The sequence below is a fragment of the Chlorocebus sabaeus genome, chromosome 6 (genome assembly GCF_047675955.1).
Source record: "Chlorocebus sabaeus isolate Y175 chromosome 6, mChlSab1.0.hap1, whole genome shotgun sequence".
In the NCBI taxonomy this organism is placed as follows: Eukaryota; Metazoa; Chordata; class Mammalia; order Primates; family Cercopithecidae; genus Chlorocebus; species Chlorocebus sabaeus.
The window spans coordinates 61870963-61894810 of NC_132909.1; the positions used below are offsets into that span (position 1 = coordinate 61870963).

Below are 23848 nucleotides of genomic sequence, written 5' to 3' on the forward strand. Positions count from 1 at the left end.
TGGGTGGATAAATGGATGGGTACCGTTGGGTGTGTGGGTGGATATGGATGGATGGATGGATGGATGGATGGATGGATGGATGAATGAATGGCTGGGTAATGAATGGATGGATGGATGGATGGATGAATGAATGGCTGGGTAATGAATGGATGGATGGACAGCGGGGTGGATAAATGGATGGGTACTGTTGGGTGTGTGGGTGGATGTGGATGGATGGATGGATGGATGGATGGATGGATGGATGGATGAATGAATGGCTGGGTAATGAATGGATGGATGGACAGCTGGGTGGATAAATGGATGGGTACCATTGGGTGTGTCGGTGGATGTGGATGGATGGATTGATGGATGGATGGCTGGGTAATGGATGGATGGATGGATGGATGAATGAATGGTTGGGTAATGAATGGATGGATGGTAAGCTCGGTGGATAAATGGATGGGTACCGTTGGGTGTGTGGATGGATGTGGATGGATGGATGGATGGATGGATGGGTAATGAATGGATGGATGGATGGGCGGATGAATGAATGGCTGGGTAATGAATGGATGAATGGACTGTTGGGTGAGTGGATAAATGGATGGGTACCATTGGGTGTGTGGGTGGATGTGGATGGATGGATGGATGGATGGATGGATGGGTACTGAATGAATGGATGGATGGATGGATGGATGGATGGATGGATGGATGAATGAATGGCTGGGTAAAGAATGGATGGATGGACTATTGGGTGGGTGGATAAATGGATGGGTACCGTTGGGTGTGTGGGTGGATGTGGATGGATGGATAGATGGATGGATGGATGGATGGATGGATGGATGGATGGATGGATGGGTAATGGATGGATGGATGGATGGACGGATGAATGAATGGCTGGTTAATGAATGGATTGATGGACTGTTGGGTGGGTGGATAAATGGATGGGTACCGTTGGGTGTGTGGGTGGATGTGGATGGATGGATGAATGAATGGCTGGGTAATGAATGGATGGATGGACTGTTGGGTGGGTGGATAAATGGATGGTACCGTTGGGTGTGTGGGTGGATGTGGATGGATGGATGGATCGATGGATGGATGGATGGATGGATGGATGGATGAATGAATGGCTCGGTAATAAATGGATGGATGGACAGCTGGGTGGATTAATGGATGGGTACCATTGGGTGTGTCGGTGGATGTGGATGGATGGATGGCTGGGTAATGGATGGATGGATGGATGGATGAATGAATGGCTGGGTAATGAATGAATGGATGGAAAGCTGGGTGGACAAATGGATGCGTACCGTTGGGTGTGTGGGTGGATGTGGATGGATGGATGGATGGATGGATGGGAAATGAATGGATGGATGAATGAATGGCTGGGTAATGAATGGATGAATGGACTGTTGGGTGGGTGGATAAATGGATGGGTACCATTGGGTGTGTGGGTGGATGTGGATGGATGGATGGATGGATGGATGGGTAATGAATGGATGGATGGATGGATGGATGGAATGATGGATGAATGAATGGCTGGGTAATGAATGGATGGATGGACTGTTGGGTGGGTGGATAAATGGATGGGTACCGTTGGGTGTGTGGGTGGATGTGGATGGATGGATAGATGGATGGATGGATGGATGGATGGATGGATGGATGGATGGGTAATGAATGGATGGATGGACTGTTGGGTGGGTGGATAAATGGATGGGTACCGTTGGGTGTGTGGGTGGATGTGGATGGATGGATGGATGGATGAATGGCTGCGTAATGAATGTATGGATGGATGGATGGTTGAATGAATGGCTGGGTAATGAATGGATGGCTGGACAGCTGGGTGTATAAATGGATGGGTACCATTGGGTGTGTCGGTGGATGTGGATGGATGGATGGATGGATGGATGGCTGGGTAATGGATGGATGGATGGATGGATGGATGGATGGATGGGTAATGAATGGATGGATGGACTGTTGGGTGGGTGGATAAATGGATGGGTACCGTTGGGTGTGTGGGTGGATGTGGATGGATGGATGGATGGATGAATGGCTGCGTAATGAATGTATGGATGGATGGATGGTTGAATGAATGGCTGGGTAATGAATGGATGGCTGGACAGCTGGGTGTATAAATGGATGGGTACCATTGGGTGTGTCGGTGGATGTGGATGGATGGATGGATGGATGGATGGCTGGGTAATGGATGGATGGATGGATGGATGAATGAATGGCTGGGTAATGAATGGATGGATGGAAAGCTGGGTGGATAATTGGATGGGTACCGTTGGGTGTGTGGGTGGATGTGGATGGATGGATGGATGGATGGATGGATGGATGGATGGATGGATGGATGGATGAATGAATGGCTGGGTAATGAATGGATGGATGGACTATTGGGTGGGTGGATAAATGGATGGGTACCGTTGGGTGTGTGGGTGGATGTGGATGGATGGATGGATGGATGGATGGATGGATGGATGAATGGATGAATGGCTGGGTAATGAATGGATGGATGGATGGATGGATGAATGAATGGCTGTGTAATGAATGGATGGATGGAGAGCTGGGTGGATAAATGGATGGGTACCGTTGGGTGTGTGGGTGGATGTGGATGGATGGATGGATGGATGGATGGATGGATGGATGGATGGATGGATGAATGAATGGCTGGGTAATGAATGGATGGATGGACAGCTGGGTGGATAAATGGATGGGTACCATTGGGTGTGTCGGTGGATGTGGATGGATGGATGGATGGATGGATGGATGGATGAATGAATGGCTGGGTAATGAATGGATGAATGGACTGTTGGGTGGGTGGATAAATGGATGGGTATCATTGGGTGTGTGGGTGGATGTGGATGGATGGATGGATGGATGGATGGATGGGTAATGAATGAATGGATGGATGGATGGATGGATGGATGGATGGATGAATGCATGGCTGGGTAATGAATGGATGGATGGACTGTTGGGTGGGTGGATAAATGGATGGGTACCGTTGGGTGTGTGGGTGGATGTGGATGGATGGATAGATGGACGGATGGATGGATGGATGGATGGATGGATGGATTGATGGATGGGTAATGATTGGATGGATGGATGGATGGATGAATGCATGGCTGGGTAATGAATGGATGGATGGACTGTTGGGTGGGTGGATAAATGGATGGGTACCGTTGGGTGTGTGGGTGGATGTGGATGGATGGATAGATGGACGGATGGATGGATGGATGGATGGATGGATGGGTAATGAATGGATGGATGGACTGTTGGGTGGGTGGATAAATGGATGGGTACCGTTGGGTGTGTGGGTGGATGTGGATGGATGGATGGATGGATGGATGGATGGATGAATGAATGGCTGGGTAATGAATGGATGGATGGAAAGCTGGGTGGATAAATGGATGGGTACCGTTGGGTGTGTGGGTGGATGTGGATGGATGGATGGATGGATGGATGGATGGATGGATGGGTAATGAATGGATGGATGGATGAATGAATGGCTGGGTAATGAATGGATGGATGGACTGTTGGGTGGGTGGATAAATGGATGGGTACCGTTGGGTGTGTGGGTGGATGTGGATGGATGGATGGATGGATGGATGGATGGATGGATGAATGGCTGGGTAATGAATGGATGGATGGATGGATGGATGAATGAATCGCTGGGTAATGAATGGATGGATGGACTGCTGGGTGGATAAATGGATGGGTACTGTTGGGTGTGTGGGTGGATGTGGATGGATGGATGGATGGATGAATGAATGGCTGGGTAATGAATGGATGGATGGACTGTTGGGTGGGTGGATAAATGGATGGGTACCGTTGGGTGTGTTGGTGGATGTGGATGGATGGATGGATGGATGGATGGATGGATGGATGGATTGATGAATGGCTGGGTAATGAATGGATGGATGGATGGATGGATGAATGAATGGCTGGGTAATGAATGGATGGATGGATGGATGGATGAATGAATGGCTGGGTAATGAATGGATGTATGGACTGTTGGGTGGGTGGATAAATGGATGGGTACCGTTGGGTGTGTGGGTGGATGTGGATGGATGGATGGATCGATGGATGGATGGATGGATGGATGGATGAATGGCTGGGTAATGAATCGATGGATGGATGGATGGATGGATGGATGAATGAATGGCTGGGTAATGAATGGATGGATGGACAGCTGGGTGGATAAATGGATGGGTACCGTTGGGTGTGTGGGTGGATGTGGATGGATGGATGGATGGATGAATGAATGAGTGGCTGGGTAATGGATGGATGAGTGGCTGGGTAATGGATGGATGGATGGATGGATGGATGAATGAATGGCTGGGTAATGGATGGATGGATGGACAGCTGGGTGGATAAATGGATGGGTACCGTTGGGTGTGTGGGTGGATGATGGATGGATGGATGGATGGGTAATGAATGGATGGATGGATGGATGAATGGCTGGGTAATGGATGGATGGATGGACAGCTGGGTGGGTAGATGGATGGGTACCGTTGGGTGTGTGGGTGGATGTGGATGGATGGATGGATGGATGGATGGATGGATGGGTAATGAATGGATGGATGGGTGGATGGATGGATGGATGGATGAGTGGCTGCGTAATGAATGGATGGATGGATGGATGGATGGATGGACAGCTGGGTGGGTGGATAAATGGATAGGTACCGTTGGGTGTGTGGGTGGAGGATGGGGGATGGATGATGGGTGGGTGGGTAGATGTATGGATGGATGGTTCCCAGTGGGTGGATGGGTGGGTGATGAGTGAGTGGGTGGATGTTGGGGGCATAGGTGTTTGGGTGGATGGGTGGGTGGGTGGGTGGGGGGCTGTGTGGTGTGTAGATGGTCGAGTTATGGATGGAGCATCTGTGGATGGATGAATAATTCATGGGGGAAAGAGTGGCTGGGAGTGAGTTGGATCTGTGGGTGGGTGAGTGAGACCGTGGATGGCCCTGACTTCATGGAGGACTAGACAGACGCCTCCATGAGGGAGAGCAGGGTGAACCTGGCCGGCCTTGTGCCCACAGCTGCCCATAGTGGCTTCCTCCATCGTATCCCTGTACTTCTTGGAGCTGACCGACCTCTTCAAGCCGGCCAATGTGGGCTTCCAGTGCTATGACCGCACTCTCTCCATGCCCTACGTGGAGACCAACGAGGAGCTCATCCCACTGCTGATGTTACTCAGCTTGGCCTTCGCGGCCCCTGCTGCCTCGGTGAGCACCCACACTGGGGCCTGTGCCAGCCTGTGTGCACCGCAGATGGGAGCCTGCCTGTGCCAGCCTGTGGGCACTGCAGATGGGAGCCCGCCTGAGGGGCCGGCCTATGGGCACCATGGCTGGGAGCCTGCCTGAGCGCCCTCTCCCTGTGGGCACTGCGGCCTGAGCGCTCCCTCCTTGTTGGCAGATCATGGTGGCCGAGGGCATGTTGTACTGTCTGCAGTCCCGGCTGTGGGGCCGCGCTGGGGGGCCCACCGGGGCCGAGGGCAGCATCAATGCCGGTGGCTGCAACTTCAACTCCTTCCTGCGGCGAACCGTGCGGTTTGTGGGTGAGTTGCCGGCCGCGCCCCAACCCTGAGCCGAGTCCACGTGCAGGGCTGGGGCTGTCCCGGGTCCCCAGCTCCCCGCCTGGCCGAGCCTTCCGCCCCGCAGGTGTCCACGTGTTTGGCCTGTGTGCCACAGCCCTGGTGACGGACGTGATCCAGCTGGCCACGGGTTACCACACTCCCTTCTTCCTCACCGTCTGTAAGCCTAACTACACGCTCCTGGGCACGTCCTGCGAGGTCAACCCCTACATCACGCAGGACATCTGCTCCGGGCACGACACCCACGCCATCCTGTCTGCACGGTGAGCCGGACCCCCAACTGCCCTGGCTGGGAGCCTTCTTCCACCCCCGTGTCCCTTCCACCCCCGTGAACATGTGGGGAAAGAGGCACAGCGAGGCCACTGGAGCTGGGGTCCCCAGGTGGGTGGGGCTCACGCTGGACGCCTCTTACAGGAAGACCTTCCCGTCGCAGCACGCCACACTGTCGGCCTTCGCCGCGGTCTACGTGTCGGTGAGTCCAGCCCCCCTCTGCCCTGCTCAGGGCCTCTTGCTGGCCCGCGGGAAGCCCTCCTTGACCCCATCCCCCATGCCCCCAGATGTACTTCAACTCCGTCATCTCGGACACCACCAAGCTGCTGAAACCCATCCTGGTCTTCGCCTTTGCCATCGCCGCGGGTGTGTGCGGGCTCACGCAGATCACGCAGTACCGCAGCCACCCGGTGGACGTGTATGCCGGCTTCCTCATCGGGGCAGGCATCGCTGCCTACTTGGTGAGCGGCAGGTTCTGAGGGGGGTTGGCATGGGTGCCCACGGGGACTGAGTGGGGAGGCTGGCCCAGGGGTTCTGAGGGGGGAGGCAGGCTCAGGGGGTCTGATGGGGGAGGCTGGTGGCCTGAGTGGGGAGGCATGGGTGCCCAGGGGTTCTGAGGGGGAAGGCTGGCCCAGAGGGTCTGAGGAGAGAGGCTGGTGGTCTGAGGGGGGAGGCATGGGTGCCCAGGGGGTCTTAGGGGGAAGGCACTGGTGCTGAAGTGTCTCACCCTTGGAATGCTGGAGTCAGAATCCCGTGGGCTCAGACCTGCCAGATGTGCCGGGTCAGCGACCTTGAGGTGGGAACTGGTCCCACTGGACAAGGGCTTGCCACCCCTCCTCCCCTGGCCCAAAGCCCCCCACGGCAAATCCAACGATTAGAGGGGAGGAGCCATCTGAGCCCCAGGCCTCACCCCCAGACCCCTCTCCCCGCCAGGCCTGCCACGCCGTGGGCAACTTCCAGGCCCCACCTACAGAGAAGCCCGCGGCCCCGGCCCCCGCCAAGGACGCGCTGCGGGCCCTGACCCAGCGGGGCCACGACTCGGTTTATCAGCAGAACAAGTCGGTGAGCACCGACGAGCTGGGGCCCCCGGGACGGCTGGAGGGCGCGCCCCGGCCCGTGGCCCGCGAGAAGACCTCACTGGGCAGCCTGAAGCGCGCCAGCGTGGACGTGGACCTGCTGGCCCCGCGCAGCCCCATGGCCAAGGAGAACATGGTGACCTTCAGCCACACGCTGCCCAGGGCCAGCGCGCCTTCGCTGGACGACCCCGCGCGCCGCCACATGACCATCCACGTGCCACTGGACGCCTCGCGCTCCAAGCAGCTCATCAGCGAGTGGAAGCAGAAAAGCTTGGAGGGCCGCGGCCTGGGGCTGCCCGACGACGCCAGCCCCGGGCACCTGCGCGCACCAGCCGAGCCCATGGCGGAGGAGGAGGAAGAAGAGGAGGAGGAGGAAGAGGAGGAAGAGGAGGAGGAAGAGGACGAGGAGGGCCCGGCCCCGCCCTCGCTCTACCCCACCGTGCAGGCGCGGCCGGGGCTGGGGCCTCGGGTCATCCTCCCGCCGCGCGCGGGGCCGCCGCCGCTGGTGCACATCCCCGAGGAGGGCGCGCAGGCGGGGGCCGGCCTGTCCCCCAAAAGCAGCGCCGGGGTGCGCGCCAAGTGGCTCATGATGGCCGAGAAGAGCGGGGCGGCCGTGGCCAACCCTCCGCGGCTGCTGCAGGTCATCGCCATGTCCAAGGCCCCGGGCGCGCCGGGCCCCAAGGCGGCCGAGACGGCGTCGTCGTCCAGCGCCAGCTCCGACTCCTCGCAGTACCGGTCGCCGTCGGACCGCGACTCCGCCAGCATCGTGACCATCGACGCGCACGCGCCGCACCACCCCGTGGTGCACCTGTCGGCCGGCGGCGCGCCCTGGGAGTGGAAGGCGGCGGGCGGCGGGGCCAAGGCGGAGGCCGACGGCGGCTACGAGCTGGGGGATCTGGCGCGCGGCTTCCGCGGCGGGGCCAAGCCCCCGGGCGTGTCCCCCGGCTCGTCGGTCAGCGACGTGGACCAGGAGGAGCCGCGGTTCGGGGCCGTGGCCACCGTCAACCTGGCCACGGGCGAGGGGCTGCCCCCGCTGGGCGCGGCCGACGGGGCACTGGGCCCGGGCAGCCGGGAGTCCACGCTGCGGCGCCACGCGGGCGGCCTGGGGCTGGCGGAGCGCGAGGCGGAGGCCGAGGCCGAGAGCTACTTCCGCAAAATGCAGGCGCGCCGCTTCCCCGACTAGCGCGGCGGGGCCGGGGGCGGGCGGGCGGGCGGGGGACGGGGGTGCTCAATAAAGCGGCGGAAACCCGGCTCAGGCTCTTGGTCATTCGCTCTGGCCCGCATGCCCCACGCACGCGGGGACCCTCCCTCAGCGCCGGGCCCACCCCGCCCGCGGCCCCACCTGGCACTTCCGCGGAAACCCGGGTACGAGCCGGGACCGCCCAAAGCACAGAAAGAGGAAACTGCAATGAAGGCGGACGGAGCGAGGATACAGAAGATTTATTCAAAGTCCAGGTACAGACCGGCCAACCTGCCTCTACAGCGTCCACAGCGAACACAGGCCTAGACAAGGGAGGAGTTTATCAAACGGTTTTAATCGGTTCTCCGCGTCACAAGCCATCAGGTAAGGCAACGGAATGTGCGTGGGGTCCCTGTGGCTCCACGGTCAATACTGAGCCTGGAATTGCTGTTAGCAAAATATACATCTGTGTCACCATAAAAAACCGCGCCGCCGCCCTCGGGTCTCACAACAGGTATAAAAAATTATAAATATTTACACCCTTGTTACACTCTTCATGGAAAGGGGATCCTAGGAGAGCCCCCGGGACAGGACGCGGGGGCGGGAGACAGCACAGTGAGGACAGGAGCGGCCGCCTGCCGGGTCCCAGCATCAGAGGCAAGCACAACACAGAAATGAGACTTTGGTCCAAAATTTGAAGGAAAAAACCCTGAAGAAGTTTGAAAGCAAGTTTCCTAGGCGACTGCAGGTGAAGGTGTGGTGTAAGGCAACCGGAGGCGATGCCAGAGGCGGCGACGCGCCCGCCCCTTCCCTGAAGCTCAGGGGTCTAAGATCGGACCGGGGCTCCCTGTGCCTGACCCGCTGGGCGGCCCCGCCTGCTCTCTGGAAACTGGGTCCTGCCTGTGACTTAATTACAAGGAATAAAATAAAAGTAACAGCATACAAGGTAATACCACAAGGAAGTTTAGATTACACTCATACCATTGTATCATCTTACTATAAAAAGTTACTTAAAACTATTTCTTTTGCATATAAATGAAAAAAAGATTAGAATATTTGGTCAACTGGAAATATTGCTAGGCACAGACGTCTGCAACTGCAAAGTATATAATACAGAGATTATGACGACCAGCTCCGCAGCTGGAGCAGTGGGGAGCCCGCCTGGGGGCTGCAGGGAAGGCCCTGGGGGCAGGGTGGGGAAATCACATGACTTGATTAGAGGGCTGGGGTTGGGGAGTCGCAGCCACTGGCCGGCGAGCCCCAGGTACATGATCCTGCAGGACTGCAGGAGCCGGCCAGGCCCCCTGCCTTTCTCTGGTGTGAGCCCTGCCCCTTGGGTCCCCAGGACACCCCGGGGGGGGGGGGGTGGCTGCAGGAAGGCAGGGATTTTAAGGCACAAGGAAGCCGAGTTGTGGTCAGGGCACCCACCTGCAGGCCCCACCAAGGCACAGCCCGAGGGTCTGGCCCCGGGTGTGGAGGGCTGGGAACTCCCGCTGCCACAGTCACCAAGAGCCTGAGCTGTCCCCGTCACCGCAGGGTTAGCAAGGTGAACTAGATTTAATTTTTTTAAAAACAGGTAAACTGATTTCTCTTTAAAAAAATAAAATCTCTGGTCTGTTAAGGTCACTTCAGCTGCTTTTTAAAGTGGCTTTTTTCTGGAATGATGGAAGTTGTCGCCAGCGGGCCCGGCCAAGGGGGCCTGTGCCCCTAGATGGTGGACTTGGAGAAGGAGACCCGCAGGTGGTGGTTCTCCCCGAGGTCATGGTTGTGCAGGTCAATGAGGGCCTGGACCGCCTCCTCCACAGAGCCCATCTGGATCAGTGCCATCTTGCGGTCCTTCCTGCAAGACATAGGGTCAGGGCCGGCCACAGGGTAGCCCGGGGAGAGCCAGGCACCGTCCGCCTCATACTCACTGGAAGAACTTGAATCCTTTGACGACGCCCCCATTGCTGGAGAACAGAACCTTGAGATCCTCTTCGGAGACGGAGGGTCTGTGGGAGGAGAAAGGTGTTGGCCTGGGGCCGGGAAGGGGGACATCTAATGAGATCAGCGAGGCTCTCCCCACACTAGTTTTCTGAGTGGCCAGGGAAGGTGTAGGGCCTTTAAGGAGCCCAGAAATGGGACACTGAATCATGCCCACAATGGTCTGAAGCAGCTTCTAATGAAACCAGGCATCCACAGGTTTGCAGAAGCAGAGTACCACGCTCCTCCCCCCTTTTTTTGTTTTGAGACAGAGTCTTGCTTTGTCACCCAGGCTGGAGTGCAGTGGTGCGATCTTGGCTTACATCCGCCTCCCAGGTTCAAGTGATTCTCCTGCCTGAGCCTCCCAAGTAGCTGGGATTACAAGTGCACAGCACCATGCCAGGCTTTTTTTTTTTTTTTTTTGAGACGGAGTCTCGCTCTGTCGCCCAGGCTGGAGTACAGTGGCGCAATCTCGGCTCACTGCAAGCTCCGCCTCCCGGGTTCACGCCATTCTCCTGCCTCAGCCTCCCGAGTAGCTGGGACTACAGGCGCCCGCCACCGCGCCCGGCCAATTTTTTCTGTTTTTTTTTTGTAGAGACGGGGTTTCACCATGGTCTCGATCTCCTGACCTTGTGATCCGCCCGCCTCGGCCTCCCAAAGTGCTGGGATTACAGGCGTGAGCCACCGCGCCCGGCCTTTTTTTTTTTTTTTTAGACGGAGACTCGCTCTGTCTCCCAGGCTGGAGTGCAGTGGTCCAATCTCAGCTCACTGCAAGCTCCGCCTCCCGGGTTCCCACCATTCTCCTGCCTCAGCCTCCCGAGTAGCTGGGACTACAGGCGCCCACCACCACGCCCAGTTTTTTGTATTTTTTTAGTAGAGACGGGGTTTCTCCGTGCTAGCCAGGATGGTCTCGATCTCCTGACCTCGTGATCCGCCCGTCTCGGCCTCCCAAAGTGCTGGGATTACAGGCTTGAGCCACCGCGCCCGGCCATTTTTTAATTTTTAGTAAAGATGGGGTTTCACCAGGTTGGCCAGGCTGGTCTTGAACTCCTGACCTCAGGCGATCTGCCCACCTCAGCCTCCTAAAGTGCTGGAATCACAGGCGTGAGCCACTCTGCCAGGCCCCTTATAAACATTTCACAAGTAATGTGTTAAATATCAAAGGGCTTTCTATAGGTTGACATACTTGGGGCCAGATGTACCTGCATTTCCAAATATTTGCATTATGTATTTTTTTTAAACAGGGTCTCACTGTGTTACCCAGCCTGGAGGGTGGCAATCACAGCTCACTGCAACCTCAAACCTCTGAGCTCAAAGTGAACCTCCCAACTCAGCCTCCAAATCCCAAGGAGCTGTGCCCTGAGGTGCACACCACCACTCTTGGCTAATTTTAACCAATTTTTCTGGTAGAGACGGGAATCTCATTTTATTGCTCAGGCTGGTCTTGGGTTCAAGAAGATCCGCTGCCGGCCGGGTGCGGTGGCTCAAGCCTGTAATCCCAGCACTTTGGGAGGCCGAGGCGGACAGATCACAAGGTCAGGAGATCGAGACCATGGTGAAACCCCGTCTGTACTAAAAAAATACAAAAAAACTAGCCGGGCAAGATGGCGGGCGCCTGTAGTCCCAGCTACTCGGGAGGCTGAGGCAGGAGAATGGCGTGAACCCGGGAGGCGGAGCTTGCAGTGAGCTGAGATTGCGCCACTGAACTCCAGCCTGGGCGACAGAGCGAGACTCTGTCTCAAAAAAAAAAAAAAAAAAAAAAAGAAGATCCCCTGCCTGGCCCCACATAGCACTGGGATTATAAAGGTGTGCTTTTAGGCTGGGGGCGGTGGCTCCCGCCTGTAATCCCAGCACTTTGGGAAGCCGAGGGAGGTGGATCACGAGGTCAGGAGATCGAGACCATCCTGGCTAACACGGAGAAACCCCGTCTCTACTAAAAAAATACAAAAAACTAGCCAGGCGTGGTGGCGGGCGCCTGTAGTCCCAGCTACTCGGGAGGCTGAGGCAGGACAATCGCTTTGAACCCAAGAGGCAGAGGATGCAGTGAACCGAGATCCTTCCACTGTACTCCAGCCAGGACCACAGAGCACGACTCCGTCTCAAAAAATATAAATAAATAAACGTGTGCGTTCTACATTCTCACAGCAGAGCATCCCCCAAGCCAAAAAACCAAACCCTTCCAAGTCCAACGATCCCCCCTCAAGCATGCCCTGGCTCAAGCTTCAGGCCTTGCCATACTTCAGTGTCCGACCGGCACTCTGGAAATGGCAGAAGTTCACAGGACGACGCGGCAGGACAGCCACGCAGAGCCCTGGCCCGGCCCCGTGCCCGCCCCCCGCCAGCACTCACGGGATGTTGGAGAGGTGCAGCGTGGCTGAGGGCGGGAATATATTCTGGAAGTTCTTGGAGCCCGGCTTCTTGAAGCGGTGCAGGGGTGAGTTGCCATAGTCCTTGGTCAGGCCCTGGTCCTCCTGGCCCTCGCGGGGCAGCTGCACGTTCTGGTGCTTCGAGAGCGTGATGCGGATGGGTTTCCCGTGCAGCTTGTGCCCATTCAGGTGGCTCATGGCTGGGGACAGCAGCACCCATGTGACCAGGCACCCGAGAGGGAAGGCAGCTCCTGCCCCCACCGCCCCCAGGGCCGGCCCAGCCTGGCCTCTTACCCAGCTGGGCCTGGTTGCCGTCCGCCATCTGCACCAGGGCGTTCTCCTTCTTATTGAACAGGATCTTCACGCGCTGCACGTCGCCATAGACGCCTTCAAAAGCCCAGGGACAGGGCCTGAGTCGCCTGCCGCCCGCCCCGCCCATCTCCCCGTCAGCCCCAACCCCGCATCCACCCCCGACAAGGCCCGGCTCAGCCCGGCCGGGTTTGCTTAATCGGCCACTGCGGAGCTGCGTCTCGCAGCCACAGGGCGCGCTAACAGGAGCAGCTCCGTTCAGCAAAGTCATAGCATCCAGGACAGGTAAGCTGCCAGCAGGTGGCCACGGTGGCATATGCCACCGACAGGTCTAACTCTGAAAAGCATGCAGGGCGATAAACCATGCGTACGTATCTACGGGACCAAATAAAATAGGCAAACCGAAAGCAAACCATAAAACGAGGCCGATGCCACGGAGCATCAGAGTGCCAAACCGCAAACTCATAATACGTCTCAGGGCATCAAAATCATCTCAATTAAATGAAAACAAGGTAATAAAAGTGTGAATGATAACATACCGAAAAGAATAAAGAGGCTTTGGGGTGTGACTCTCTTTAGAGACAGCAGAGCAAGGCAGCGGAGGGACAGGGGAGAGGGAGAGGTCAAGGGGGGCGAGTTGCCAATCGTCCACGCGAGGAAGACAGCCCCGCAGGCGTGCGGTGGTTGATGGATGATGAAGTTGTCAGGATGTTAATATTCAAGGGCAGGTTGGTTTCCGGAGAGCAGGGTTTGAGGGGGAATTTGTTTTTTATTTGTTTATGTTTTTGTTTTGTTTCAAGCAACAACAGGAAGCAGAAGTACCGTGCAGTCAGTTGGCAAAGAAATTCCGGATCAGGGCAAGAAAAAAAATTGGGAAAGGGGAAGGGGAGAAAAGAAAAAAAGTAGCAAAAAAACACAGGTCAGTAAATACATAAGAAAATCAGGTAGTGTTCTATCAGTCACACTCCACACACATTCCAGTTACAGGTTTACCGAGGGGCACACAGTGAGAAAAGCACCTTCACTCACATGCCGGCGGAGACAGCACTGCTGGAGGGCGCCCAGAGGCTGATGCCCACCATGCCCCCCGGAGCGCGGGTGCAGCTCCGCTCCCGCCGCCTCAGCCACACCCCGCAGCAGCGCTGTCTCCCACGGCTGTGGCACAAGTCAGTCTCTAAGGACGATAACACAGGCGTGAAGGGAGATTGAGTCTGTTAGAGCACGGCCTCGCCGTGGGTCCCCTGGCTCAGGAGCTGGAGGGACAGCACCGGGCTTGTGGTAAGAGGCAGAGGCAGGGAGTGCGCCCTGTGGCCCGCGAGGGAGGGCCGGGGTGGGCACCACCTTGAGGATATCACAGGAGTTGCCGAGTAACAGAACAGCCTGAAATCCTGATTCCAGGGGATCCCATCCATCAAGTTCCATATTTTGAGCCTCCAGTTTTACCCAAGCTCTCCCCGAGGGGGATTTAACCATTCTGAGAAATAACAGATCCACCAGCTAAGTAAGTGACAGGCTCTGGTGCCACAGGGGCCGCCCACACCCTGCCGCACTAACCCTGTGTCCCGGGGACCAGCAGGGCGCCTGCTGCGGCTCTGAACTGCACGCCCTGCTCAGTTCCGAGTAATTTTTACATTGCCTTTGGGTAACAAAAAACAATTCATTCTGCATATCATGGAAGTGAAAACGCAAACCAAGATGTGAATTCAGGAAAACAGGAAAACTCAAGCCATCTTGGGAGAGGAGGGTCTCAGCGCTGCAGCAGAGGAGCTGCCGGGGCAGAGGCGCAGACAGCGAGGGGTGGCGCCGCTCCGGGACCCAAGACCGAGCACAACATCCCCTGCTCGCTTTTCCGGGTGGAACGGCGCGGCGAAGCCCACGTACCTCTGGGTTGAGGTTGCTGACCAGCAATACAGAATTTCCTGCCCCCGCCAGGCCCGGGATGGCGATCCGGCCTGCCGCTGCAGCTGCCGCCGCCGCCGAGGGGATAGCCAGTGGGGCCAGGGCTCCGTGGACGTTGGGAACGGAAAGGCCTGGAAAGGTAGGAGGTAAGATGAGCAGCGGCACCCCCAGTCCACCGCAGAGTGGGAGAGGCCGACGCTCCCCGTCCTCATGCACCGAGGAGCCGCGCGGGAGGCGGCCCTGGCTCTGGCCCTACCCCGGGTGCCTGTGGGGTCGCCCGACCCCCGCACAGCCACCCGCTGGCTCCTGCACCAGCGCCCGCCTCTCCTCACAGCACGGGCCGTGCGGGGCTTGGACTCATCTGCATGCGCCCACAGCACAGAAAAGCTCCGGCTCCGCCAGCACAGACACGGGGCCCTCGGCAAGCAGGGCCTGTCCCGGGACCACCGCGCATGCGTGCCCATGCCTCCATGCAGACAAGGCGGCCGCGGGGCGGCACGCGCTGCTCCGTCCACGGCCAGCACTCGGCGGCCCGGTCCCGGTCCCAGAAGGGAAGCAGGAGGACGGCCACGCACACACGTCCCGCCGCCGGTCATGCTCCTCAGCCTCGGGCCACGCGCTTACCCGGCCACTCAAATTCAACTACTAGGGACACATCCCTCCAACCACTGGCGGTCCTCGCGCTCGCCCGGAGGTGCTTGAAGGGAACCAGACCACAAAGACTGTGCGGTTAGCGGCTTCTGGCTGGCGCCATCCACACGTGCGCCTCACTGCCCTGTCCTACCACTGCCCTGGCCAAGCCTGCTCTGTGGACGTGGCGTCCCCTCTCCCGGGAAGGGCCCCTGACCTGGCACTCGAGTGCCCAGTCCGCCCAGGCTGCCGCCGTGGATGCGGAGCTGCCTGGGAAGGTGGTGTGGGCATGCAGTCGCCGGGGAACCAAGACCAAGCGTTTGAATACCTGCAGCTTGAGGAATGGCAAAGGTGGGAGGGAAACCAGCTCCTGCATACGGAGAGGCTGAGATTATACCAGGTGCACCTAGAAATAAATGAGACACTAATCATCGCACCCACAACCTCCACCGCGAGCGGGCGCTGTGCTGTGGGATGGGCCCCAACCCGGCTGGCGGGCGGCCCCAGCAGAGCCTTCGCGGGCAGATCCGCTGCTCTAGGGGGGCCGTGGTCCCGACGTGGGGGGCACCGGACTGTGCTGTGCTGGCCGTGCAGAGAGCAGCAGGCGCATCACCCTGGTGCAGGGCCGGACCCGTGCCGCTGGGGTTCCGGACTGAGCGGCCCTCACAGACCACTCTGCACACTGGCGCCACGTCGGGCAGCCTCTTACCGAAGGCCGCGGCCATGGTCTGGTCCAGGGAGGGCTGGCTGTCCCCAGAGGGCAGGTCCGGGCGCGTGTAGTCGCGGCTCTTGTCATTGTTGTACTTGACGTTGAGGCTGGTGAGCTTGGAAAAGTCGATGCGCAGCGTGCAGCAGGCATTGTAGATGTTCTGCCCGTCCAGCGACTGAGGGGAGAGGCAGCATGAGATGCGGCCAGGCCAGGGCCAGGGCAGGTGCCATCCTGGGAGCCCCACTCACCAGCTTGGCGTGCTGGGCGCTCACAGGGTCCGCGTACTGCAGCAGGGCCTGGAACTGGTTGTTCTTGGTGAAGGTGATGATCTTCAACACTGTGCCGAACTTGGAAAAAATCTGCAGATCCCAGGCACAGCATGAGCTCCTGCCCGGCGCCCACCAGCCCTGCCAGACCCCTCCCGTGGGCCTGCGCCCACAGCAACAGCAGCCTGACGGAGCCTGTGCGGCCCTGGCGGTGATGGGACCACCTCACCTGGTGCAGCACATCCAGGGTCACCGGGTAGAAAAGGTTCTCCACGATGATCCTGAGCACAGGGCTCTGCCCAGCCATCGCCATTCCTGCGTCCACGGCCGCTGCCGAGGCAGCCAAGGCCAGGTTCCCCGACTGGACCGAGTTCACAGCCTGCAGGGCCGCCTGGGCCCGCTGTGGGAGGCATTGCCATGAGTCCCCGGCCCGAGGCCAGGCCCACCCCCGAGGTCCCTGGGCTGCTGGGGTCCGCTGCAGGGCCACGCACCGCCTGGTTGGGAGAGCTGTCGGTCTTCAGCTCCTTGTGGTTGGAGAACTGGATGTAGATGGGCTGGCCGCGCAGCACGGGCGTCACCGAGGTGTAGTAGTTCACCATGGTGTTGGCAGCCTCCTCCGTGTTCATCTCGATGAAGGCCTGTGGGGGAGGCAGTGAGTGCCGGGCCCTCCTCCTCCCCACCTGCGCGGTGCCAACGCCCCGAGAAGCGCGGCTCAGATACCTGGTTTTTCCCCTTCAGCATCAGGAGGTTGGTGACCTTCCCGAAGGGCAGCCCCAGGGAGATGACCTCTCCTTCTGTGACGTCGATGGGGAGCTTCCGGATATGGATCACTCTGGAGGGGACGCCGGCACTTCTGCTGTCACCTTTGAACTTTTTGCTGTCATTTCCGTTTGCTGAAAAGGGGGTGCCGTGAGACGCAGGCATCACCACGTAGAAGCCCACAGGGCCGGGTCCCTGCTCTCCTCCTAGAGCCCTGCCTGCTACGGAGACCAGCCCTGAGCCCCAGGAGGGTGCACGTGAACCAGCAGCACGAGGCCAGCCCTGAGCCCCAGGAGGGTGCACATGAATCAGCAGCACGAGGCCAAGGCCTGCACGGTCGGGACCCCTGCTTCTGACAGCTGCTGACAACCCGCCCACAGGTCCAAGTGCCGGCCTGGACCACCCATCCAGCACCTCCCCAGGAATTCTCTGTAGCAAGAACTGGGACCTGGACCTGCAGCGTGGACCATGGGCCCTGCCGTTTGAGATGAAAGGGACAGTCCCAGGGTTGTTCCAGGGAAAGACAGCCACAGGCCTTGCCCTGGGCTAAGTCCCGGCCTTACCTGCCGAGTTGCTGCTGCTCATGATAAACGGTCCGTTAGTGACACAAGTAGAGAAAAGCTCGTCAGATCCCCGCTGCAAGAGAAGGGACAACGCTGAGCTGCACTTCCCGCCAGGCCAGAGCCTCCCTTCCCCACCGGCCGCCCCGCTCCCACTCGGGCTGCCTGGGGTCCCAAACCCCCAACCCACACCCACACCCACACTTCCAAAGCAGGGCAGCCCGAGCACAGACCCAGGCCTGTCTCCAGAAACACCCCCAGCCCATGGACGCGCAGCACCCCACAGTTCCACAACTGTTCCTTTTTCCAAACTCTGGAAGCCCTGGGGTACTCAGCCAGTGTGGCGCTGGGAGGTCTCAGCGACGGAGGGCACCGCGTATACTATCTCCACAGCCAACTCTGATGTGGACGCGGCCTCACTGTGCTGCCGGCCGCCCTGGGCGCAGGCCTGGGCCTCAGCCACCAGCCAGCAGGGCAGGGGGCCCGCTCCATGGAGCCAGCCTCCCCAGCAGCACACGGCAGGGCCCAGGCAGCTGACCTCACTTCTGGTGGCCTCGCAGGAGAACCAAACTCTAGCACCGCCTCGCTCGCTCTCGCGGAAGCCCCTCCTCTTCTGTTTTCCAGCCCCGTAAGGGAAACCCGACCTCCGTCTCCGCACACTCGAGACAGCACCAGAGACATAGCCTCCCTGCACAGTGATCTGGTGCTACTGCGGCCGTGACTGGGGCCAGGGGAGCTCTACAGCAGCCCCATCATTTCTACCTGTCCATTTTCTCTCCAGAAACAATCCATTCACTCGTTATTTCTATGTAACTGAGTCAACTTCTAGGAAGAATTACACTACACTGATCCTAGGCTCAGAACGGCAGACGGCCCCCCCCACGCAAGGATTGAAGACACACGTTTATTCAAAGAGTGAAATTGGAGGAGACGTTGGTTACGGCCCTTAGTTACACAAAAAACAAAGCTCGGGTCTGAGGACCTTGGAGCACAGGCGCTTGGTCTGCAAAGCCGGACTCTGCAGGCCCCCAGGGAAGCGCCCAAGCCCCCAGGACAGAGCCATCCCAGGGAACAAAGAAGGAGCCTCCTCCATCTCCCATATCAGGAGTGAGGCCAAGAGCCTGCCCCACCTACTGAGGGGCCCAAGGCCATCGCATCAGAAGGAACCAGTGGATGTCACGCCCTGTCCCCACTCAGCCCCCAGCTCCATGCGCCCCCATGCCTGGTCAAAGAGACCCCACCAGCACTGGCCTCCCTGAGCCTGCGCTTGGATGGTCTTCCCTTAAGGCCGCCCCCCTCCACACACATTCAGCTCCACTCCTGCCCTGACCTCAGCCGGGGCCCTCTGCTGGCCCTGGCTATAGAGCTTCCAGGAAGGAAGGAGGGAAGGCAGGAAGGCAGGCCGGCCTCCAAAGCCTCCTCACATGAGACTCCAGCACCTGCTCCAGGACAGGGAACAGGGACTGCCGCTGCCACTGAGACCTCTAACTGCAGCCTCGAGCCCCCAGGCCAACCCCGTAAGCACCCAGGGCGTCACCAAACAAGCAGTCGAGAAGCCACCAGGGCTAGAACCAGGAATCGCTCAGGCTCCACAGGCCCGGCGCCCACCCAAATGCCACCTGTCAGTCCCCAAGACTTTAGGATCAAAGAATGAACAGAAGGGTCCACCGTCAGGGCGGCTGAGGTTCCCGCCGAACGCAAATGAAGTCAAATGCTGAAAACAGACCCTCGGGTCCTCTTTTTACTTCCAGAGTCCAGGGCCCTCTGTGAGCACAGGGTGGGGCTGCACAGCCCCAGGGCAAACAGTCAGCAGCCTCAGGTGGAAACCACGGGATCAGAAAACACAGGAGTGCCAGGACAGGAGGATGTGAGGCAAGGAGCACCTGAGCCGCAGAGACACAGAGCCTCCAGCCTCCGCCCCCCGCCCCCCACAGGAAGTCGTTTCCTGTCTCCTCTCCCCTCCAGCCCAGAGGCTGGGGGAGCCCAGAAGCCGACCATCTAGGACACCAGGGCTGGTCCTCCCCCGAGCTGGACAGCGGCCAGGCGCCCATGCGGCTCCCATGTGCTAGCTGCACAAACCTTAAAAAGGGCATCTTGGACCCTGTCTTTGACTGGAGTGGTGGGCGGGGCCGTTTCCTCTGAGCAGTCTTCTTGGCCGCCTGCCTGAAGCCCTAATCTCATTCCCATGGGCAAGTGGCCTGGCATGCCCACAACCGTCTGTGGCAGCAAACTCCACGCCTGCCCGGGCGGCACAGGCTGGCTTGGCTCAGCTCAGCAGCGCCCCAGTAGAACGAAAGGGACACCTGGAGGCTCTGAGGCTCCACAGGGCAGCAACCAGGAGACCCAAGCTGGGCTGAGCGCCTCCACTTCCTTCACAGCAGCTGCCAGACACCCCAGGAGGGTCCCTTCAAGGGACCTGTCCTGAAGCACACGGACTGACAGGAAACGCCCCAAGCCCTCCCAGTCTGCAGCTGGGACCCTGCGGCACAGGTCCGAGGCGTCTTCAACCCCACACTGAACAGGAGGTGCTCTGTCCGGGGCTAAAGGACAGCGTGGCCAGGTGTGGGCCCAGGTCAGCTGAGGGTTCCCTGGTGCAGGAGGGCGATCACCCGGGTCAGGGTACCACCCCATCCTCCTACCAGGGCCTGCACCCAGCAGGGGCCCTGACACCGCCCCTTGGCAAAATCCCTCCCTGCACCACAGCCCGCGGGCTTCCATCCTGTCCTGGCTTAGCCTCCGCGTCCCAGCCATCGAGCCCCCTAGGAACTGCAGAGAAGGGCCGCAGGACCACCTGACGGAAGCTGAGGGCCACTCCAGCTGGAACGCAGCCTCACAGAAGCAAGGAAAAGAGGACTGCCTGCAAGCCAGACACATCTAGGGATTGCTGCAAATGCTTCAGATGAAAGTCCCTCTCCCTCCTCCCACACTGAACAAACAGGTTTTATCTCCAGGAAGATCGGGGCAGGCCGCCTATAAAGACAGCAGTCCACTTGGGAAAAACCGAAACCTGGCCCAGGCCCCACCGCTGACTGACCAGAAACCAGAGGGCTCAGGCCCCACCGCTGTGGGCTCACCCTGCAGGAGGCCCTCAGGGGACAAGTCCTGAAGTCAGAGCCCCTCAACCCACAATGACCAGCACAATCATTAACCACCCACCCCAGCAAGCGAGGACCACAGCTCCCTCGGAATTGCTGGCCTTCCCAGGACCTTACACTCCATGTTCTCACCCCCTTTCCTCACACCCTTAGCCCTGGCCTCACCCTCCACGGGGAAGCAGTGCCCCTGCCTTCCAGCCCTGGCTGCAAGATTCACACACACGTGAGATCTGGCACATTCATTCTTCTCTTGCCCCAAACGCCATCTTTGACAGTTTACTGTTGTTCTGACCAGATGCCATCAAAAGACACTTAATGTCAGCAGGGCCTGGTGGCTCACAACTGTAATCCCAGCACTTTGGGAGGCTGAGGGCAGTGGATCACCTGAGGTCAGGAGTTCCAGACCAGCCTGGCCAACAAGGGTGAAACTCCGTGTTTGTTAAAAAACATATATACACACACACAAAAATTAGCCGGACATGGTGGTGGGCACCTGTAATTCCGGCTACTCAGGAGGCAGAGGCAGGAGAATCGCTTGAACCCAGGAGGTGGAGGTTGCAGTGAGCCAAGATCGCACCACTGCACTCCTGCCTGGTGACAAAACAAGACCCCATCTCAAAAAAGAAACCAGCTTCATGTCAAAAGCAACCAGTAAATGCCCACTCCAGCCACTCACACACACGGGGGTCTGCCCAGGTCCCTCCACAGCCAAGTGGCTCTTTTCTGATCAAAACCAAGAGTCTCTCTGGCAGCCACAACACGAGGTTCCCCCTTCACAACGCTCTTCCGGCCTCCAGGGACAGGGGAGGTTCCAAACGCAGGTCTGAGGCACGAAGAGCCCTCACTCCTGAGAGCAAGAACTGAAGAGTGGCTCAGATTCCAGACCTGAGGGGCGGCCAGCAAACCCAGGCCCCCAAAACGCACGGGGCAGTGGAGCCGGGGCTGGAACCCTCCCACCCAACTCCAGATTCCAGACCAAGGGTAGTGTGCCCCTTAGGAATAGAAAGGTGCCCCTTCGGATCGGCAAGGCGCTCTCCAGCCAACGCAGCAGCGCTGGTGGGTGGCCCCTGGGGTCGGCACAAGGTCAGAGGAGCGTCACGGAGAAGCAAAGTGAGAAGTGCCTACCTTTGTACCAACGGCTATATCTGGGACAATGCTGTAGAGAGAGAGAAAGGAGACAACGTTAGCCCGGTGGCCGCTCAGCAGCAGGCGCGTCCGGCTGTGCCGGGGCCAGGAGAGCCGCAGGACCCTGCAGCCGCCACCTCCGCGGGGCTCCCTCTGGCTGCGCGAGGCCCCGCTAGAGAAAGCTCAGAAGGGCAGGGAAGTGAGCCGTCCACTTGACTGCAACTTGAAAAGGGGCCACCATTGTCCTGCGGCGCCCCTCCCTCCCAGCAGGACCCTAGGCCCCACCTCTGGACCAGGCTCCACAAGTCCCAAGACAAAGACACGCCCCACGGAAGCCCTGAGGATGCTAGACGCCGCTGAGAGGGTTCGAGGGCCGCTGTGTGCTTTCCAGAAAGTTGGAAACGCCTGAGAAAGGCTGAAGCCGGCAAACTCCCAGGCCTGGGCCAGAGCTTCCGCCAGAATGGGGGTGGCTCCCCAAGACGGCGCCTCTCATCAGAGTGGAGCCCCATCCACCGAGGGCGGGTGGCGGCCGTGGAAACCGTCAATAAAAATAAAAATTAACAGACCGATCGGAACACACAGCCTCAGTTACTGATCAACCCGAGCCCTGCCCGACCCGACTCTCCCTCATCGGGACACCTCGGGGGGAAGGTGGGAAGAAAGCTGGGCGGCCCGAGGCCCCCCGTTCAGCCCCGGCCAGCTCCCGACCCAACAGGGAGCTCCCCACGGCGCCTACGGGGCCACTGCAACTCCCGGCGAGGGCCTCAGTGACTCGGAGCGCGCGTCGGAAGGAAGCGCAGCCCCCGGACCTGCCTCACTCCGGGAGGCGAGTTCGCGGCCCCAAGCCCGCGGCGCTGGCACCGAGAGCGGGGAGCCCCGGCCCGCCGTCTGCAGGACCCACCTGCCCTGACGCATGCCAAGGGCTCCAGACCCACTCTGGACTGCGCCTCTCCGCTGTGACACCGCGGACTGCACGGAGCACGTCCTATCACACTTTTAAAACCAACTGGGCCCAAGAAAAACTTCTCAGGAAAACGGAAAGAATGCGAAGCATCTCCCGCCTCTCCCGCTTCCTATTCCCAGGGAGGGCCTCGCGCAGGAAGCGCTCGGCGGGACACGGCCTTTCTGGAGGGGCTCCCACCCCTCCTAGGGGAAGCCCGCCCCGCAAAGCCGCCCGGAAAGGCTGCCGCGGCCAGAGAGCCGGGAAGGCCCTCCCCATGACGGCGCCCGCGGGGGTCCCTGGAGAGGACCCTCCGACCCTCGGGGCGGCCGCCTCTCTCCTGAGATCACCGAAACCCTTGGCCACGGCCCGGGGCGCACGGGGGGCAGGGCAGGGAGCGCAGAGCCTCCAGCCCGCGGCGAGGCCCCGGCGCCGGCTTTCCCTCCCGGCGGCCGCCCCAGCCCCGCCTGCGCTTCCGGGGCTGCGCCGGGGGCAGAGTCCGGGCGGCGGGAAAGGCGCGCGCCCCCGACGGCAGCCGCGCACGCGCGCTGGGGCCAACGGGGACGCGCGACGGGCTACGCAGGCGCACGAAGGGCGCGGACGGGACGCGGGAAGGGCCATCCGAGCGGGCGCGCAAGGGCCGGACGGGAAGCGGGAAGGGCCGCGCGCCGCCGAGGCGGGGCAAAGGCGAAGTGCGGGGCCGCGCGCGGAGGGGGAGGGGCGCGGGAGGCCGCGTGCGCTCGGGACGGGGCGCGCGGAGGCCGGAAGCGGGCCGGGCGGGGGACGGGAACGGGGACGCGGCCAGACCCCCGGGAAACCCCTGGCCCGCCCCGAGCCCGCGCCCGCCACGCGGAGAGGAAGGGGAGAGCCCGCCGCCCCCTCCCGCCCGGGTGGCGGCGAGATAGGCGCCGGGGAGGCCGGCGCGGCGGCGGGGGCAGGGCTGCAGCGCGGGGAGGGCGGCGGGGCGCGGGGCGAGGTGCGACTCACCCGTCCATGGCACACAGAGCAGACCCGCGGGGGACGGAGTGGAGGCGCCGGAATAGCAGGAACCGACCCAACGGCTCCGAGTTATAGACTCACAAAATGGCGGAGACGCCCGCACACGTCCCCCGCGCGCGCTGCCCATTGGC

General features: G+C 59.9%; 2 protein-coding genes across 3 annotated transcripts in view; one reads left to right on the forward strand and one right to left on the reverse strand.

The window, feature by feature from the left end:
- PLPPR3 (phospholipid phosphatase related 3) overlaps window positions 1-8166 on the forward strand; it is a 21986-nt gene extending 13820 nt beyond the window's left edge. The window contains exons 2-7 of the mRNA XM_007994536.3: window positions 5019-5204; window positions 5395-5536; window positions 5640-5835; window positions 5987-6044; window positions 6130-6303; window positions 6776-8166. Of these exons, the coding sequence (XP_007992727.3) occupies window positions 5019-5204; window positions 5395-5536; window positions 5640-5835; window positions 5987-6044; window positions 6130-6303; window positions 6776-8101 (2082 nt within the window). The 3' untranslated portion in view covers window positions 8102-8166. The remainder of the gene's footprint in view (window positions 1-5018; window positions 5205-5394; window positions 5537-5639; window positions 5836-5986; window positions 6045-6129; window positions 6304-6775) is intronic.
- Window positions 8167-8343: 177 nt separating this feature from the next.
- On the reverse strand, window positions 8344-23825 carry PTBP1 (polypyrimidine tract binding protein 1). 2 transcript variants are annotated; one of them, XM_073017188.1, is made up of 15 exons: window positions 23706-23825; window positions 21779-21809; window positions 17562-17634; window positions 16960-17132; window positions 16731-16877; window positions 16469-16639; window positions 16222-16332; window positions 15974-16148; window positions 15593-15670; window positions 14617-14765; window positions 13275-13308; window positions 12721-12813; window positions 12410-12626; window positions 10012-10089; window positions 8344-9938 (listed from the first exon to the last, which is right to left on the reverse strand). In XM_073017188.1, exons 1-15 carry the CDS (start codon window positions 23711-23713, stop codon window positions 9806-9808), a joined length of 1671 nt encoding a protein of 556 aa, XP_072873289.1. In that variant the 5' UTR covers window positions 23714-23825; the 3' UTR covers window positions 8344-9805. The 2 variants fall into 2 exon arrangements, with proteins under 2 accessions (XP_072873289.1, XP_072873290.1); XM_073017189.1 differs by lacking the exon at window positions 15593-15670 and having other exon boundaries at window positions 23706-23816.
- Between the last annotated feature and the right edge of the window lie 23 nt (window positions 23826-23848).

Bases quoted from the DNA above. Each gene is read 5' to 3' on its own strand.
- PTBP1 (XM_073017188.1), bottom strand. The intron at 16,878-16,959 runs GTATCTGAGCCG...CCTCCCCCACAG, and splicing joins TGCTGAAGGGGAAAAACCAG to GCCTTCATCGAGATGAACAC. The intron at 16,149-16,221 runs GTGAGTGGGGCT...CTCTCCCCTCAG, and splicing joins GCGCCCAGCACGCCAAGCTG to TCGCTGGACGGGCAGAACAT.